This window comes from Fusarium solani, assembly GCF_023522795.1.
Source record: "Fusarium solani strain SB1 chromosome Unknown bctg00000006, whole genome shotgun sequence".
NCBI classification, from domain to species: Eukaryota; Fungi; Ascomycota; class Sordariomycetes; order Hypocreales; family Nectriaceae; genus Fusarium; species Fusarium solani.
Genome location: NW_027072151.1, coordinates 224,951 through 242,917, shown reverse-complemented (window position 1 = coordinate 242,917; position 17,967 = coordinate 224,951). Strand labels below are relative to the sequence as shown.

At 50.2% G+C, this 17,967-nt stretch overlaps 9 protein-coding genes across 9 annotated transcripts; 4 read left to right on the top strand and 5 right to left on the bottom strand.

Annotated features, from left to right (window-relative positions):
• Positions 1-171: 171 nt before the first annotated feature.
• Positions 172-1,572, bottom strand: MRS44_009775 (uncharacterized protein; the record flags this gene model as incomplete). The annotated part of the gene is made up of 1 exon (XM_046270052.2): positions 172-1,572. The coding sequence occupies one exon, from the start codon at positions 1,570-1,572 to the stop codon at positions 172-174; it is 1,401 nt and encodes a 466-aa protein (XP_046131795.2).
• A 612-nt stretch (positions 1,573-2,184) lies between these two features.
• Positions 2,185-3,609, top strand: MRS44_009774 (uncharacterized protein; the record flags this gene model as incomplete). Its single annotated transcript, XM_046276598.2, has 1 exon — positions 2,185-3,609. One exon carries the CDS (start codon positions 2,185-2,187, stop codon positions 3,607-3,609), a length of 1,425 nt encoding a protein of 474 aa, XP_046131796.2.
• Positions 3,610-4,062: 453 nt separating this feature from the next.
• Positions 4,063-5,135, bottom strand: MRS44_009773 (uncharacterized protein; the record flags this gene model as incomplete). The annotated part of the gene is made up of 3 exons (XM_046284130.2): positions 4,063-4,771; positions 4,813-4,902; positions 4,945-5,135. 3 exons carry the CDS (start codon positions 5,133-5,135, stop codon positions 4,063-4,065), a joined length of 990 nt encoding a protein of 329 aa, XP_046131797.2.
• A 454-nt stretch (positions 5,136-5,589) lies between these two features.
• MRS44_009772 (uncharacterized protein) lies at positions 5,590-6,819 on the bottom strand (the record flags this gene model as incomplete). Its single annotated transcript, XM_046270053.2, has 2 exons — positions 5,590-6,041; positions 6,084-6,819. 2 exons carry the CDS (start codon positions 6,817-6,819, stop codon positions 5,590-5,592), a joined length of 1,188 nt encoding a protein of 395 aa, XP_046131798.1.
• A 132-nt stretch (positions 6,820-6,951) lies between these two features.
• MRS44_009771 (uncharacterized protein) lies at positions 6,952-9,380 on the top strand (the record flags this gene model as incomplete). The annotated part of the gene is made up of 4 exons (XM_065620295.1): positions 6,952-7,139; positions 7,249-7,279; positions 7,322-8,508; positions 8,660-9,380. The coding sequence occupies 4 exons, from the start codon at positions 6,952-6,954 to the stop codon at positions 9,378-9,380; spliced, it is 2,127 nt and encodes a 708-aa protein (XP_065476068.1).
• Positions 9,381-9,472: 92 nt separating this feature from the next.
• Positions 9,473-9,909, top strand: MRS44_009770 (uncharacterized protein; the record flags this gene model as incomplete). Its single annotated transcript, XM_065620294.1, has 2 exons — positions 9,473-9,637; positions 9,679-9,909. The coding sequence occupies 2 exons, from the start codon at positions 9,473-9,475 to the stop codon at positions 9,907-9,909; spliced, it is 396 nt and encodes a 131-aa protein (XP_065476067.1).
• A 153-nt stretch (positions 9,910-10,062) lies between these two features.
• On the top strand, positions 10,063-12,482 carry MRS44_009769 (uncharacterized protein; the record flags this gene model as incomplete). Its single annotated transcript, XM_065620293.1, has 5 exons — positions 10,063-10,171; positions 10,220-10,528; positions 10,582-11,283; positions 11,325-12,360; positions 12,404-12,482. The coding sequence occupies 5 exons, from the start codon at positions 10,063-10,065 to the stop codon at positions 12,480-12,482; spliced, it is 2,235 nt and encodes a 744-aa protein (XP_065476066.1).
• Positions 12,483-12,851: 369 nt separating this feature from the next.
• MRS44_009768 (uncharacterized protein) lies at positions 12,852-14,012 on the bottom strand (the record flags this gene model as incomplete). The annotated part of the gene is made up of 2 exons (XM_046270987.2): positions 12,852-13,868; positions 13,914-14,012. The coding sequence occupies 2 exons, from the start codon at positions 14,010-14,012 to the stop codon at positions 12,852-12,854; spliced, it is 1,116 nt and encodes a 371-aa protein (XP_046131800.2).
• A 3,391-nt stretch (positions 14,013-17,403) lies between these two features.
• On the bottom strand, positions 17,404-17,721 carry MRS44_009767 (uncharacterized protein; the record flags this gene model as incomplete). The annotated part of the gene is made up of 1 exon (XM_065620292.1): positions 17,404-17,721. One exon carries the CDS (start codon positions 17,719-17,721, stop codon positions 17,404-17,406), a length of 318 nt encoding a protein of 105 aa, XP_065476065.1.
• Positions 17,722-17,967: the final 246 nt, after the last annotated feature.

Genomic DNA, 17,967 nt, shown 5'->3' with positions numbered 1-17,967 from the left:
TGACTGCGAACCGGTGCAGGGTAAAATAAGTCGTTTGTGATGAAAATACGACTAACCGAAGCACTATAAAGAGACAAGAATAGTTAGATACCTAGATACATTAATCTGAGATTCCTTCAAGGTTAACATCTAGTAACCCCGCTCGTGCCGACCCGTCCCGCAACCTTAGAGTCACAGCAGAACCACAGCGTCAGGCACATCTACCGTATCCAACACCGAGGGGTCATCCCGGAACTGGCGGCTCTGCATTACACCCTTGACCACGTCTACTACATTCCGCTCCACCACTTTTGCTTTGCCACTGAGGCCTGTCAAGCCCCCGGGGTCCACACTCATTACGCGGTCCATATACCGCATCACGCTCTCCAATGCCATCCGCCGCTCAACCCTGGTCTTGGGCCGCCCACCACCAGGCCCCTCCCCAGCCAGCGCCTGGGCAAGCAGCGCTGGCATGTAGGTTGGTTGCACTGCCGGCTCCGCCTCTGAGCCGCCAAGGTTGAGCGCGTGAATGAGGCTCCCTGCGCCATATCTCTCGTGGGAAACGAAGCTGTCCCAAACTTCGCCATACAGCTCAGCCGTCTCCAGGTCAACAACGCCGCCTAGACACAGTAACCTCATCAGTGCCCGCTCGCTGGGTTCCTCTGTGCTCAATCGCCGGAATCCCTGGGCCTGGAGCTTTTGCGCGCGACGTACGAGGATGACATCCCGGGCAGCCTGGGGCTCGAGCTGGCCTGCCAACACTTGCAGCGCCACGCGGTAGACGTTGCGGTAGGCGTCCAGGATTGGTTCGATGAGCTTCTTCGCGCATGTCCAGTCCATGTGCCCCGCAGCTCCCGAGACATCGAGCAATTGCTCTGCAAAGTGCAAGTCGAAGACGTGCTTGTCGGTCTCAGCCTGCTGCAATCTGGCTATGCACGCTGGCGCATCTTCTGCCTGGGCAAACTGGCCAAAGTTAAACTCAGACCCCATCTCAAGCGAAGCCATGATCTGTTTGCGCTGTTGTAAGGATATCTTCTCCAGGCAGGGCACCATCCCCGCCTCGGCTGCCCGAAGCAGGATGGCGTCGTGGTTCAGGGTCGAGATGTCCTTGCCTGTGCGGCTGAGGTAGTCAGTGACCAGTTGCGCATCCTTGCCAAGGTCGTTGATAAGCACTAGCGTGATGAGTGTGTGGAGATCCGTTGGTTCTGACAAGGCGTCGGCGAGACGGCCCCGAACCCAGTCAAACGAGGCTCTCGTTAGCCGAATGGCCTCTGGTTGAGCTCCCACAAAACTGGCGTAATCATTGTTGTATATCCAACGAAGGGCAAGCACGGCGACTATCGTTCGATTCACCTCGTCGTATTCTGCTTGGTATAGTATCCTCGAAGGCGATGGCGTAGTAGGTACTGTGAAAGCTTGGTCTCGGATTGAGTAGGCTCTCGTGAGGTGGGCTAGCTCCCCAGAGAATCCCTCTCCAATGAGCTCGATGACTTCGGTGTCGGAGATGGAGAAAAAGGTCTCAGCGCCGACAGGGCTGTCCGAGTTTGTGAAGAACGCAACAGCCTCTGGCCAATCGGTTACAAACGTCGACATGTCGGGCGTAGGTGAGCTAATGCGACCTCGCGTCTGCAGAGGGAGGGATACAACAGGCGCTCAGTCATTGTCGGGGACCCAGCTGCCTTAAATCCCCGTCACCGGTTGGTTTCCCATCAGCTCTATATGACTAGACATGCCGAGTGCGATGCAGCCTAGAAGGAGCCTACGGGGGGCTATGTATTCCTCTGCCAGACACCGTCACCACTAGCACAGTTTTTAAGGAAGCAGGGTTGCCTTTCAGCTCGACGCTTTTGTCTTGACGCATCTGCATGAGCGTCCACCAACCGCAAGATGCCATGTCAATGCAGAGCTTTGGCGCCTGGGCTGAGCCAGAGTTACAATTACAATTTTCCCACAAAACATGTCTCTGTACCAAGCGATAACATAACCCTGAGGGTTTCCTGCAGGCTTGGCCAAAGAGGGCATTTTCAACTCTCCACCGTCAGCCCATAGAGCCTCAGTTGGTCTCGTTAGCATTAAAACACGCACTCTGGTATTTAACAGCAGGCAGCCTTACCTTTGTTAGCTGACCAAACTCGTCCTAGGACAGGCCTCCATGGTAGGCGAGGCACACCCACTCGCCATCAGCATTTGAAGCTTCACTTCACCATGTACCCCTGGAAGGAATCCCTCTCCAGGGTCACCTCTTGGGCAGAAGCCAATAAGCTCGAGTTCGATGCCCTCGGTTTGGTCACCTTCCTAGGCGCCGAAGAAGTCAACGCGAGTGTAGGTCGCTTGGTCCAGAGCTCATGGATCGAATTCTTGCCACTCCTGGGCGCTTTCGTGATTGCCGGTGATCGCTTCACCGGTAAACAACCCGGGTTTAAGATGCACAACATCACCGCGGGAATTATGACAACCGAACTTGCCGGGTGGTTCTCGCGGTGGATGAAGGCTCAGGACTTTGAGCAGACGCGCAGTATCGTGACGTGGAAGGTGCACCAGCGTCCATCTCGCGTCACCCAGTTCTGGATCCCATCTTTGACAGTTGGCTTGGCTCTCAACATCATGATAACCGTCTTGACCATCCTTTCGGGAGACTGGTTCGGTCTAACCAGTGTCATCTCCATGATTGTGTCGGTTGTCGTCAAGTATATCCTGGTACAGCAAAACCGTGCTGGCATCAATGGTCGAATCAACGCTGCCATGGCGAAAAGGAAACCTGGCGCAGACCAACTTTCAGAAGCCATCGTCATTCTCGATGATTCCAAAGCCGTCACCGTCAGGGCACCGGCCTACCTAATGGGAGGCGTCTTTACACGGAATCCTGACATTCCAAATCCTCGATTGTACGCATTTACCCGTTGGGTTGGCTGGATGGCTTTCGCCGCCCACATTCTAACTCTTGGGTCTGCGGCTCTTCATACTCAGATCATTACTGTTGTCCTCATTATCACGGCTACGATTCTCACTTGCTACAAGTTTGGCTGCGATGACTCCAAGATCTGGGCATCTTTGACAAGCGCTCGTACGGCAGATGACGGCTTCTCGCGCACCTGTTGGGTGAGCTCCCAACTGGAAGCCACCATTTCTGTGTATCCAGTACAATGGTCATGGTGGCCAAAGCCCTGCCAGACCTTCGAACTTGAGGCTAAGATGAACGAAGAGAGGAAAACGGCGTCGGAGATACAGACGGAGGATCTTGAGCCGCCGGTAGGAAAACCACGACAAGGGCTCAGGAAGCGAATATGGCCAAGCCTCTTCCAACACAACTCTCCACACGGAGAATTGGGCATCTCAACCTTGGATACACCGAGGGATTTCAAGTCAGATGGCCGCCAGGATCTCTACGTGTGGTTGCAACTTACTGATGCGCAATGGAAGCTCTTGGATTGGTGGGATTTGGTCCCTCGTGGACAAACCTGGAAAGACGAGTACGAGAGAAAAAGGGCATTCTTCCTAACAAGGAGAAAGTTTAAAAAGGAGGAACTGGACAAAGGTCTAAGATGTCAGGTGTGCTTTTGTTATCGTCAGATGTGTGCGGACCTTCCCGTGGAAACAGATGGTGTCTTGGGTATGGTTTTGAATATATGATTAATAATGGGAAGAGGTATAGGGCTTCTCCTATTAGAAAGCGGACTGTCTTATAGATACTTTTGAATTACATATATTACTTATATTGTTCCTGTTAAGGTCATTGCCTCCTTTCTTTCAGGCTATAATACATAATAAGAGGCAAGGTATATTTACCTATCCTTTCCAGGCTTAACTAGCTAACCTAATTTAGGCTTGGTGATTGTGTAGGTTGTTTGTTATAGTTGAAACCCGGCCCCTTGAAAGGACAAGTGAGTGAATAGATAGAGGCTTGGTGATGGCGGAAAATGGCGTGTTTTCTCTGTCTCGCAAGTACATGTATTGATGTAGCACTATATCACAAGCCCGCCATCATCTTAACCCCTAGAAACCCTCGGATCGTGTATTATTTTCTTGTCTCCTTCGCCACCATGACATCAACCGACCACCCGCTGACATCCCCTGCAGCGCTCACTAGTAACGATAACGCCCAAGCTCTGGGATGTGAGGCATCTGCTCATCTGCTCTGGAAGTCGGACTAGGTGCTGCAGCAGATCCACCAAACGATGTATTCGGCGGTGACACTGATGCACTGGGTGGGTTTGACACGGTTTCGTAGTACTGATGCGAGTACCCGGGAACAGAAGACGGCTGCGAGTGTACCATAGGCTGGCTTGTCGGTTGTGGATGTTCTTGACGTTTAGTACGCTTCCTGTACCAGATGAATGCAATGGCCAAGATGATGACTGTTCCAACGATGGCTCCAAGGGCTGCAGCTGCTGCAATGGCTGACCTGAGCTTGCCCTTTGTCTCAGTGAGCTCACTTTCATCTGCTACAGCTGTATCTGTAGCAGTTGGATTAGTGGTACCCCCTGATGAAGTAGCATCGTCTGCGTCGGTGGTGGTAGCTCCAGTGTCAGTCCCAGTCCCGGTATCAGATTCAGTATCGCCTTCGATGGTCAAGTCATCGGTGGTGGTATCCGTATCGTCAGAGTAAGTCTCCGCATCTTGAGTTGTCAATGGTCGCTCCTGGGTGTCCTTGATTGTACGGATGACCGCTCCGCTCGGGAGGTCGTACTCGAACGAACTGGACCCGGTTCGACGTGAAGTATCGCAGTAATAGCCATACTCCTTCATGGCAGGATTCGTAAGGAAAACGCATAATGGGGACTCGGATTTGGAGCTTAAGAGTCAGCCAGGTCTAAATATGACCATTACTCTTACCAAACAACGCATCCTCCAGTGTTGTGATCGCATATATCGTCTTCGAGATCGTCGTATTCGATGCATCGGGTCCGAGGAGCACAACTAGACCTGCACCAAGTTAGCTTAGTCGACGAGAAGATATTGACTTACACTGAGCAGCATCCTACAAAACCATCGTCGCCCCAGTAGCACTCCCCGTTCGGGCATGTCCACAGAGCATGAGCCGTTCCATCGCAATCAGTTATGCGTTGTTGTCGCTTGAAAAGAAACGTAGGTGCAGCAGTAATGGCAAAATCCTGCCCTGCTGCGAGCCCAAGCAAGAAAAAGAAGAGAACAAACATGGTTGATGAACAAAATGGGGAGGCGGGAGACCCTACTTTTAAGAATCAGGCTCTGAGATGGGGGCGATGTGCATGCATCTTAGTTGCATCTTGTGCGCCTCGACTCAAACTCGAGCCGTTATTCGCCATGACAAAGATGATCCAGATCTTTAATAGGTCAAAAGTACAACACGAACGCCACAAGCTTGGTATTCTGTTGTGGCAGAAATGAAGAGAGATGAACGGGTAGACCCTTGTCAAAAGCTGAACATTGCAGATAAGATGGTGTCAAGCAATACAGCCGTAATTCGTTCAACGCTTCACCGGAACTGTAGACTGAGGCTGTGCCTGAGCCGTTGACTGTCTATTTTGGGACTATAGTCAAGCAATGGGAAAGGGACGAGAGTGGTCCATAGAATACAACTAGGGGACAATCTGGTCACAGGATAACCGCTGTAACAGGCTTCTCTGTGACCTATAAACGAGACTTTCTCTCCAAATTCTGCTCCCAGTCTTTTATCGTCTTGACCAAACCCTCAACCTGCTTCATAGTATTTCCAGCGTGGATGCAGATTCGAATCCTCTCGCTGCCCTTTGGAACTGTCGGGGCAACAATTGGACGAACCGTGTATCCTCTCTCTTGGCAGAACTGAGCCAGACTTCGTGGTTGCGACGTGAATACCGGGATAATTGGCGACTTGGGTGCATCTCTGTTGACACCAAGAGTCGAAGACTGCAAAAGCTTATGCGTATGGTTGACGAGTTGCCACAAATGCTTCAAAAGAGCATCTGCTTTGCCACTCGCAAGGAACTGATACGATAATCCAATGCTGGCGAGACAGGGAAATGGCATTGCTGTTGTGTAGATGAGGGTTCGGGCGTAGTTGATGAGATATTCTCGTGTCGTAGGAGAGCAAAGAACGATGGCTAAAATGTTAGAACCAAACTGTCAATTGCAAAGCAACTTACCTCCAAATGAACTCATTGCCTTGCCAAAAGTATGCAATCGAGCAAAGATTTCCTTTTCAAGGCCGAGCTCGCATACAAGACCTCTTCCCTGCTTTCCATACAGACCAGTCGAGTGTGCTTCGTCAACAATGATGTACCCATTGTTCAGACGTCGCTTGACACAAGCAACAATATCTTGAAGTGGTGCAACATCTCCGTCCATGCTGTAGACACCTTCGACAAGAATAAAGACAGATTCATCCGCCAATCCCTTGAGAACGTCATCCAGACCTCCCTCTCCTTCAACACAATTGTGCTTGAACGGGATCGTCTTTCCCGCCCGGCTCAACTTCATCCCATCATGAGCACTCGCATGAATGAGCTCATCGTAAACAATAATATTCCCCGGCTGCGGCAGGCAACTCACAAGCCCCACATTGGCATCAAATCCCGAATTGAACAAGAGTCCAGCCTGGGCGTTGTGAAACGCTGCAATGTCTCGCTCCAAAGACTCTGCCAATGTCGAATTGCCGTCCAACAATCGTGAGCCGCCTGACCCCAACAAAGGAGGGGGAGATGCATGCTTCTCAAGAAGGGAATGATAGGCGGATCTGATCTCGGGGACAAGAGAAAGTGAAAGGTAGGCATTTGAAGAAAAGTCGACATTATCTGCTGGAAACGTAGTCAACCGGCGAAGCTGAGATTTCTCTTCTCTCGCCTTCAGACGAGCCGCAAGGGCTTCCTCCAACTTGGACATTGTTGTTGTTCTCACTGCGGGATTTGTTGAGCGCGATATTTCCCCGCTCGGACGGAGCAAAATGCCGACGCGACTAAGGGCTGTTATAGGTATTTAAACAGCCCAAGCCCCTTTAGAAAGTAATAACTCGAAATGGCGCCCGTGCCTGCTCTTTTGCGGCGATCCCTACGCGTCCACCAAGTCTATGGGGCAAATACCGACGTGGGCAAGACGATTTTTACGACTGTGCTTTGCAATGCCACGACCAAGCATTGGAAAGGTGAAAAGACGTCGTTTTTGAAGCCTGTGTCTACAGGAGCAGCCCATGAGGCCGACAGCTGGTAGGTATTCTGGAGAGTCGATGTCCTGTAGCTGACAATTCAGTCACATTCAAAAATATTCTCCCTTGACGGCCAACGAGACATTGTTTCAGTACGATATTCCGTGTAGCCCACACACGGCTGCTAAAGCTTCTGGCAAGGTGTGTTTTCACATGTTGAGCCGAATTTTACTAACATTTCAGCCCATCCCCTCTGATGAAGCTGTCCTAGCAAAAATCCATGACCATGTCTCTCGGCGAGCTTCCGACGGTCCAGGGTGGCTATTTCTAGAGACGGCGGGTGGTGTCCACTCTCCAGGTCCATCCGGCACGCCCCAGGCCGATCTTTATGCCCCCTTGCGGTCTCCAGTTATTCTGGTTGGGGACTCCAAGCTAGGGGGTATTTCCCAGACGATTGCTGCGTATGAGTCGTTGAGAATTCGTGGACACAACATTGAAACGGTTCTTCTTTTCCAGGACATGCAGTATGAGAATTACCAGTACCTGAAGGATTACTTTTCCAAGGAGGGAATCCTCGTGGAGACAATCCCTGGACCACCTCCTCGAAAGCCGGATGAAACCGAGGAAACCGAGCAAATGACCGAGTACTATGCGTCTCTCAACAATGGCAACATTCAACAAGTCCTTGAGACTCTGGACAAGAAAGGAAAGGACCGCATCGACCGTCTAGACTCCATGAGCGAAAAAGCCAGCAAGAGCATTTGGTATCCATTCACTCAGCAAAAGTTTGTCACGGCAGACACCATTTCTGTCATTGACTCTGCCCATGGTGATTACTTTCAGGTCCTCAACAAGAATTCGGACCAGCTTTTGCAGCCTGCGTTTGATGGATCTGCTTCTTGGTGGAGTCAGGGTCTTGGACATGCCAATTCTCGACTGACTCTGGCTGCTGCGTACGCTGCTGGACGATATGGACATGTCATGTTTGCCGAGGCTATTCACGAGCCTGCTTTGACTCTAGCCGAGATGCTTCTTAAGGGAGCTGAGAATCCCCGATTCTCCCGGGTCTTCTACTCTGACAATGGAAGTACTGGCTGCGAGGTTGCTGTCAAGATGGCCCTCAGAGCAGCAAGACTCCGATACGGATGGGGTCCAAACGACAATGTCAACATCCTCGGCCTCAAAGGAAGCTATCACGGAGACACCATTGGAGCAATGGATTGCGCAGAACCCTGCGTCTACAACGAAAAGATTGAATGGTACGAAGGGAAAGGGTACTGGTTCGACTATCCCACTGTCCAATGCGTCAAGGGCAAATGGGTTGTTGACGTCCCTGAATCTCTTCGTGACGATCTAACCGGCTCAAACCTTGACTCCATCTCGGATGTTTTCGATCTACAGTCTAGACTCGAAACGGAAGCCTACCAAAAGTATGCACGATACATTGAGAGCGTCCTCAAAAGCTCCAAGCCGCCGGTCGCAAGTTTGGAGCCCTCATGATGGAACCTGTTGTCCTCGGCGCTGGAGGCATGATTCTAGTGTAAGTCCTCTGATCCCTTGAATTTCTCTGCTGACCATCAGTGATCCCCTCTTCCAACGTGCCCTGATCGACGTTGTCCGCCGATCTCCCCATCTCTTCGGAGACGCGTCCACCCCAACAGACCCACTCTCATGGACCGGACTCCCGGTCATCTTTGACGAGGTTTTTACCGGCTTGTACCGGCTTGGCCGGTTTACCTCGGCTTCATTCCTCGGAGCCGATGCCGATATCGCCGTCAACGCTAAGCTCCTTACTGGAGGATTGGTCCCGCTCTGCACCACCATGGCATCTGAGACTGTGTTTGATGCATTCCAGAGCGATGACAAGAGTGATGCACTTCTTCATGGACACAGTTACACTGCGCATGCTGTAGGATGTCAGGTGGCTGTTGAATCTGTTGGAGAAATGCAAAAAATGGAGGCCCAAGGAGTGTGGAAACAGGCAGAAACCGATTGGGATGATTCTCAAGCAAAGACGGCTTGGTCTGTTTGGTCCCGTGACTTTGTCAACAAGGTGTCACACAGCCCTCAAGTTCTTGGAGTTTGGGCTCTTGGCAGTGTCTTGGCCATCAGTCTCCGCGATGAAGAAGTGGGATACAAGAGTAACGCGGCCAAGAAACTTCAGGCTCATCTTCGACAAGGTACTGGGGAGTGGAATGCTCACAGCAGAGTCTTGGGCAACGTGTTTTATGTCATGGCCAGTCAAAAGACAAGTCAACAGAGCATTGACGAGTTGCAGGGTCTGTTGCTTGGAGCTCTGTAATTCGCAGGATAAATGGAGGAAGGATTGGCGGTCGGTAAAAGTAAATTTCTTACGTCACTGCTGTGCCTCTTTGATTCTCCATCAACATCATCATGAACTCTGTGAATTCCCAGGAAAAGCCTCTCGAGTCCAAAACTCGGGAGGCATCGATTGCAGAGTTTATCGACAGAACCAAACATATCCAGGAGGAGCATCCTGAGGTCGACTTTACCAAGTCGGTCATTGAACCGACCATGAACCTCACCTACGACATCAAGGTATGGCATTTGACTCAGTAGCGAACCAGCTAACAGAATAGGAAAATGTCGAAGAAGAAACTCGAAAGAAGCACGAATCTTTAATCACTCTGATGCTTCAAAACACTGGCGACCTGGCAAAGGCGGAAAAGTACCTCATGGAAGCGAGGGACTGTCTCAAGGGATATCCAGACATTCTCAAACAGTTTGACGACATTTACATCAACAAGAGACCTGTATCGGTCATGCTCGGACAGTTGCACGAGTGTATGACCCTCAAGAATGCTCAGTAGCTTATCACAGTACAATCTGCTTCCCTCACCTGGACCCATAATAGGGCGTGATGACAACCTGAGCTAACGTGTTGACCAATCAGCTGTCACTAACCATGACATCGTGACCGAGTTTTCGATTTGCCATCGCAGTGATTTGCTATCAACATCAACATGAATGAAAACGGCTTTGCAGATATGGATCTGTTTGAAGGGCTTTTTGATCCCTTTGAGGCAGATGCTCTGCCCATTCAACCTCAGCCTCGCCCTGCCAAGGTTGGCGGTAGGTTCACCAGGGAATCAGTCCGTATCTTGAAAAACTGGCTCGCAGCCCACCAAAGTCATCCTTATCCCAGGGAGGCCGAGAGACGAATGCTTCAGGAGCAGACTGGTCTTACAAAGACGCAAATCTCGAATTGGTTGGCCAATGCCCGTCGTCGAGGCAAGATTCCATCGAGTGCTTCGTCACCTCATGGAGAATCCAGGGCAATGGACATTCCTGCAAGGCCAGGTACTCCGGCTGTCAGAAATACATCTGAAATGGATCCTCTGCAGAGATGGGTTGATTCACCTCCAGAAGATGAACCTGCAGCCGTGACTGCAATTGCAAGAGCCGTGTCTAGTGCACGACCATTGTCTGGTGAGTGCAGCAATTGAATGGGTTTGGAATTTGATCTAGGTCTAACTTGATAGGCTCTACGAGTCCGTATACTCGCCTCTCTCGAACGCCGTCGGTTAGAAGTGGAGAGACTTCACGATCCAGCTCAATCAGTTCTGTCAATTCCTATACTAGTCGATCATCGTTTGGGCTTAATGAATTGTTTAGTCGCGGCAGTTCTCGACGAAGACGCAGAGCCTACAAAGAAGAGAGACGGTCTCTAGCAACTCCACGCAAGGCTTTTCAATGCACATTCTGCACCGAGACATTCCGAGCGAAGCACGATTGGCAACGACATGAAAACTCTCTTCATCTTCCACTTGAGAGATGGGTTTGTAGTCCTGAAGGGCCTCGAGGTCTCAAGGGACAAGATACTTGTTGTGTATTCTGTGGTCAAATTGATCCTGATGATGCACATGTTGAAAGTCATCACTACTCTGCATGTCGCAATCGACCAATCCAGGAACGAACCTTTAACAGAAAAGATCATCTAAACCAGCATTTACGACTTGTACACAATGCCAAGTTTACCGAGTGGCCGATGAGACAGTGGAAAGCACCATCTCCTGCAATCCGTTCAAGATGTGGTTTCTGCAATCTTGCCTTGGAGACTTGGACTGATAGAGTTCATCACCTTGCAGATCACTTTAAAGCTGGCAAGACAATGGCCGACTGGACAGGTGATTGGGGATTTGAACCGCATATCCTAGAGCTTTGTGAAAACTCTATCCCACCATGTATGTTTCTTCCCAGATGTTTTGCATTTCTAACATTTTAGACTTTATCGAGACCGAACGAAATAGTCCGTTTCCCTTTGAAGGAAGTAGGACTCTTGTTGAGACGCCACAAACTGCATACGAGTTGCTAAAGCTGGAACTCGCCTACTTTATGCAGAATCATTTTTATACCAACGCAAGAATGCCGAGCGATGAAGAAATGCAGTTGGAAGCTTGTCGAATCATCTTTGCGTCGGAGACATTGTCCCAGAATGACTTTGTCTACTTTTCATGGCTTCGAGATCTGGTTCTTTCTAACCCTACCATTACGCAACAGGCTCAATTTGGTCCTATACGATCAACAGCAGAGAGTCGAGTTCCTGCGTTAATGATTAGCGGAAAGAACAAGATCTTCGAAGACTGTCCTTTTGAGATACAGCTACACGAGTTTGTTCAAGCAAAGCAGCTCCTCGGGATGAGTATCAGAGACGATGAACTGAAGGAGGAGTGCTGCAGGATTGTTGGTCGTTTGGAAGAAGTCTCGGCTACTCCGTCCGACTTTATCGCCAACTGGTTGATTAAAGTTATTCATTCACCAGGTGATTGGCTTTCAGAGTTTCGTCAACGAGCTGGTATCGAGTTGTTGCCTTCAGCACAAGTTTTGAACCTTGAAGCAACGATTCAGGACTACACAAAGCTCGAACAAGAGATGAGCGCATACCTGGAGATGCAGAGGGTCATTGGGATTGAACCAGATGATGAGGATCTCCGTCGACAAGCTCGGGTCATAATTCATGGCTCAGATACGACACTTCACACTGCAGCAGACGACGATTACTGGTTATCAGCTTTTCGACAACGACATGCCCCAATAGGCGGTCCTCAAACTGGCATGAGACCAGATGCTCATCTCTTGGCTGCTCGATCACTCGTCATGAAGACTAGTACTTCGTTTCTCAACGATCACAACTACTGGCGATGGTTTACAGAAGAACTCCGTCGATGGGTAGCAGCAATCATGTCACCTCACAACCCAGCGAGTCGCGTTCCGTCGGATGAAGAGATTCAACATTACGCCAGATGGATCAGCTACAATGAGTAAGTCCAGTTGCCTGGGGATGATCTTGACTAACACAAATAGCGATGACCCTTTCAATCAGACAATTGCAGAGAATAAGGATTGGCTGGAGGCGTTTAAGAGGGACGTTGGGATTGAGTGACGTAGATCTAATCAAGCAATTTCCTTGTTGAGAAGTAATCATTTTTGCAGTCAGTTGATCTTTACGCAGAATGACTCTTCTGCCTCGAAATGGTGGAGTTGTTCCAGGTCACGATATTTAAATACGCCATTTAGTTATAAGCCAGTATTCTCTAGATCAACAACTGTATTTTCAAGGCTACACAGAAATTGGAAAACTAGCCCGACTCCCCTCTCATCCCAGACTCTTCCCACTCAACACATCGCACGATCTTATAGCTCAGTTATCCCATCGAGGGCCGGGCTTCAACTATAACAAGGAACACATCATCAACACATCATAGCATCATATCCCAATGCTAACACAGTCGTCTCAACACATCGCACGTCCCTAACGCCATGTTCCACTGACAGTCACGGCCTGGCAGCTGCTCGGAACCGCATAAGCCCTGTTAGGATCGCTCTCCCACTTCACCGCACCATTCGATTCAACAATGACAAACTTGTACTGGAATGACTGACCGGCCGGCAGATTCAAAGTCGTGGTCCAAAGATGATTGCTAGAGGTATATCTTGAAGCTGAGAGTGCCGGCGCGGAGGATGGGCTCCAGTTACCAAGGGCAGGGATGGATCCCACAACCTTGACTGTTTGGCCCACATTGGTGGTGACGACATGGTCAAAGGTGACAGGTACTGTGCTGCAGCCCGTGCCAGGATTCTCAGTCGTAGTAGGAGGGGGTGTTCCAGTACCGCTACCGGTGATGGCGATATCTGCGCAGGTAAGGTAAACCTGACCCGTCTGGAATGAATTCCAACGGAATGACAGAAGCGTGTGGTTCGAGACGTAATTTGGAATCTTGATCTTCTTGCTGACGGGATATCCTCCAGCGATGGAGGTATAGCACGATCCAAGAGGAGCGTTGTCAACGCCCTGGCAACCGCGGCGGGACGATGCCCCAAAGGCATTGCAGGTGAACCAGTCATTCCTCCAACAGGATTGCCCAGATGAGCAATCCGGGTTGAAGCCGCAAGTCTGTCCCGAGACGTCCGTACAGGGGAGCAGGCCATCCTGGAAACAATCCTCGGCGGCCTGCTTCTCCTCATCGGTGGGAGTGTATCCAGGCGTCAGAAGCTTATCGACGATGGCCTGGTCCTGGCAGATGCGGTAACTAAACATGCCACCATGGTCTCCATTGTTGTCGACGCACCACTGCACGTCGACGACGTCCCCAGGCTTGTAGGTGGCTACTGGGGTGTTGCCCCAGTTGCTCGAGGGCACGTTATAGTCAACGTTGACTCGGGCGTTGAAACCACATGGGCCGCTTCTGCCGACTGTCGCGGCTTCTACGTCAGGCCATGCTGACACGGGCTCGCGGATGGTGCATTCGGGGCAAGAGTCAATGCCGGCCTTTTGAGTCAGTTAGGAAGTTGGGCAAGGAGAGAAGATGCATACCTCTGCGCCTAGACGAGTGCGACTCTTGGGAATGGTTAGATAGCCGTGGGCATCGACTGAAGCGGCGAAGCCTATGGCAAGGAGCTGGGAATACTTCATGGTCTGGGATTTTGACTGCACGATCTGATGGACTGGTTGAAGCTGAATACTGGTGATATTTTCTTCTACAAGACAGACTGACATGGCCCTTTTATGCCTTTTTTCCTTTTCACCTCTTCTTTTCACATGCACCTAGACTCCATGAAAACATCGTGAAGGCGGAGTCTCCTGTTGCTCAGGCGCTAAAGCACACAGGACTGAGAGCTCTCGGTGAAACTGACCAGGGACGGGCCGAATGACAAGTCTGGAAGACAGAATGGTCTGCGTTGATTTCATAAACCCTCAGTAACTTTATGCTAAGCTTAAGGTCCCAAAGAGGAACACCGTCTCGACATCCTGTGATCCGCCATGTTCACAACGTGGCCAAGATTATAGACTAGCCATAGACCTTTGGCGCAGTCGGCCCTATTGCCAGCATCTGATATTATTACAAGGGCAGGACATATGGCAATGCATGCGTCTCTATGCCGTAAATAGCTCATCACCGACGGCGACGTTCCCTCCGCTTAGCGAAACAGGAATCGCTCCCGTCTTCACCCCGCACTTCTCCGCCTTTTGACAGCGGGATTCGAGCGAGATGTCAGGGGTCCTACACCACAAAGATCTCGGTAGGACCGATAAGGTCACCGCTAAGAGATGTAAGGTGTGTGTAGGGGCCTTATTCCTGTCCTTATTCGTCACACGTGGGCTGAAATTTGTGTCAGTGAACATGGGTGTCTGCAAGGGGAGGGACTCTGGACGAAGGGAAACCCAGGTCATGTGCATGAAACGCATTTGGAATGGCTATCGAGACCCTTGTTGAAAAATCAGGAAATAAGTGAACGCCATAGGCTGGCCAGTAGACCCTTCATCTAAACGAAGGCGGAAATTCGCCGCAATAAAACCGCCTCTAGCACACAGAGGACCAGTGTGGAAGCGACAGGAGCTAATGCTCCTAGCGGTAACCAGGTTGAATAGCCTCCAAGCCATCATAAATGATCTGATTACCTTTCTGTGCTTGGAAGGGACAATTCGCTTTCAATTTGAGTGGATAGAATCCACGACGGAGCCTCGGCCATCTCTTTCCATTATGCTCCAACATGCACCTCTCCTGAGGACGGCAATGAGTCTCTAGGAGCCTATCAATATCTTCTATGAGCTATCTTATAAGCTCCCTATGTATAGATTCGGAATGGGTCTTTCGTACCCGGGACGCTCTCATAACGGCCGGCAATAGATAGAGATAACAAGCCCCGATTAGGTTTAATATGATGTTCTTGAAGTTTAAAAAGCATAGTCAATACTCTCTTCACAGTGGTGTCTAACACGATGATACAATAGTATTGAATCAGTTCACGGAAGTAGACAAGAAAATGCCGCTGGTGGCCCTGGATTGGGCCTTGTTGGGCCGCCCAAATCACTATTCTTAGGCGCCGTTCAAATAAGTCAGGGACGGTGATCCAACTGGAGCGTAGTGAATTCATGAATTCACGAGAACACCCGCTTAAAATGGCAGGGCTACGACCGAGAAGAGTCTATATTGGACAAAGGGGCCGCGTTCGTGGCTGTCAACATGCTGGGTGATGTGTTTGAAATGGGCGCTCAGATTTACAGTGCCACCCGGATCCAAGCACATCCTAGGCCCATGTATCTGCCTTTTAATGGATGGAACACTAATATGAAACCTGTTGACCGGTTGGGAATCTCAATTCGAGTAGGCCTCAGTGTTTTTGTCTGCTGCTAGCCGACACTGGAATAAAGAACTCTCTCTTTGATAGCACTCAAGCTAAACGGCCGGGTATCTTCCTTGTTTGTTAGCATGATTGTTGTAAAAACGTCTCAATGATGAAGACCCTGGCCCGTCAAACGGTAAGCGATGGATCGTGCATTCCGTCGTACAGGGGTAATCAATAGGGTGGCCCAACATCCAACTGTAGGCAACGCGAACTCCGCCAAGCTATAGGACCGCAATTTAGAGTAGAATAAATAAATAAAAATATAAAATGAATAAACTATACTCTAAAGTCTCTATATAATCTTATATTTATTATTATAAGCCTTTTATTCTATGGATCTATGGATGAAAAAGGCAGAGTACTTGCCAAGTATGCATTTCATGGACCACTGGAAATATTAGACCCACTTAACTCTGGCACAGGCCAAGGCCCAAATTCCCAACCATCATTCGCCCCGGTCCAGATTCGCGAATGACTCAATCTTGGCCCCAGGTTTGTTTCTACATTGATCAGCGTCGCCCTCATACAGGTACCAATAGTATTGCCGCTATTATTTTCATTTCCCTCCTCCTCTTCACCGATCACTAACGGTTTTTACGGTAGTGCCCACCTCCGATAGCGATACCCGACCTCCCCGATCTCCAACGTGACCGCACGTTGGAAACCTAACGAGTTTCCCTCCAACACATACAAGTCTTGCATACCGACGCATGCGCGCATTGTTTCTCGATGGCGGAGCTTCCGGAAAAGTTTCTGAAGGCGCGGAATCGGCAATGCCGACGGTGGCCGGCCAGAGACAGCATCCTCAAATGGGCTGGTGGATGCTCTGACCTCTCGGCTCATCCTTTCTTGCCGTCTGTCTCCACCTTGCGTTCCAGAGCCATAGTCTCTTAAAGGCAAGAGAGCTCATCGAGGAACGTCTCATGAAGGGCGCGGATGGAGTCGATGATCCCGCTACATAACCTCGATGAGTGGCATCCCCGAGGACCCTCAGAACGAGTAGACGGGCCGCGACGGACACCAGGGAGGCCGCAGGAGTGCCAGGAGCCAAGAGTTGAGTTAGCTTCATTCAGTTCTTTGGTATTCTAATTCCTGGGGTAGCGGAACCTAGAGGTGACTTACTACGAACATTCGTCGTGATGAGGTCTGTAAGTTGATAGGGAGGCTTGAAGACGGTATCAGGAGGGATTGGTGAACGGTCGAAGGATGGGGGTAGAGTTCAAAAACCTTCCTCAAGTGAGCAACTGTCTAAATTTTTATCTAATTTAAGACTGTTTAATCAATATTCGTCTTCTCTCTTTCTTGATCTAATTCATTGTTTTCCGTTTTAAAGATGAGGTCAACCATATTATTTTCCGTATTCTTAGAATTTCTACCCTAACGACATTCTTCCTGTGAAGTTTTACATAAAGCCTTCTTGGAATACCTCTGCGTAAAGGATTCCTAGTCCTTAGAATCCCATTTATCCATCAAGCTTAGTCCATTGACGTGCACAACCACCTCTGTCTATGTAGCCTTTCCGTCGCTGTTTTCTCATTGATCCTCTCCGAAACTGGCCATTGGTAGCGTGTCCATCGTTGCCGGCGGTCTTGCTTGTAGGCTCTCTGATTGATCTGATTGAGCTGGGCGCGGAGCTGGTCGCTCTCTAGCCGGAGCTATCGGAGCTGGGCACGGAGTCAGTCGTTATCCTGCCGGAGCTGCCGGATCTCGCCACCGACCTTTTGCTCCATCTTCTCTTGGCAGCCGGCCATCACATTGCGCTCCATTTGGACACGCAAGCTCCCAGTTTGCCGTAGGCGAGAGAGCTCCTCCCGAAAAGCGCAGACGGAGTCGGTAGTCTTGACTCTTGAGGGTGACTGTAGAAGCGCCATCCAGCGAGGGGCAAGGAGCAGATTGACGGTTCTCTGCGTTGGAAGGTATGATGGGACAGTGGTTGAAATAATAGTCGAGGACCCTGATGTCGGGCCTGAGTCGGCCGAAAGACGACACGACATGGTTGCTTCTTCTTGTGGGCGCGAGCAACGTCATCCTCGTAGATCATGCTATTCTTAGCAGTGTGGCTAGAGGGTTCGTTGGCCATGATGAGGTGGGCGGCATGATCGGCGACACTGCTCTTGATTATCAAACGGAGTGGGTGCGGCGAGGTTGTTCGGAGGGTCCTCGCCAAAGCCGGGCTCGATGGCACCAATAATAATAGATTCACCTTAAGGGTCAGCCCAATCAGTCCACTCCAACTCAGG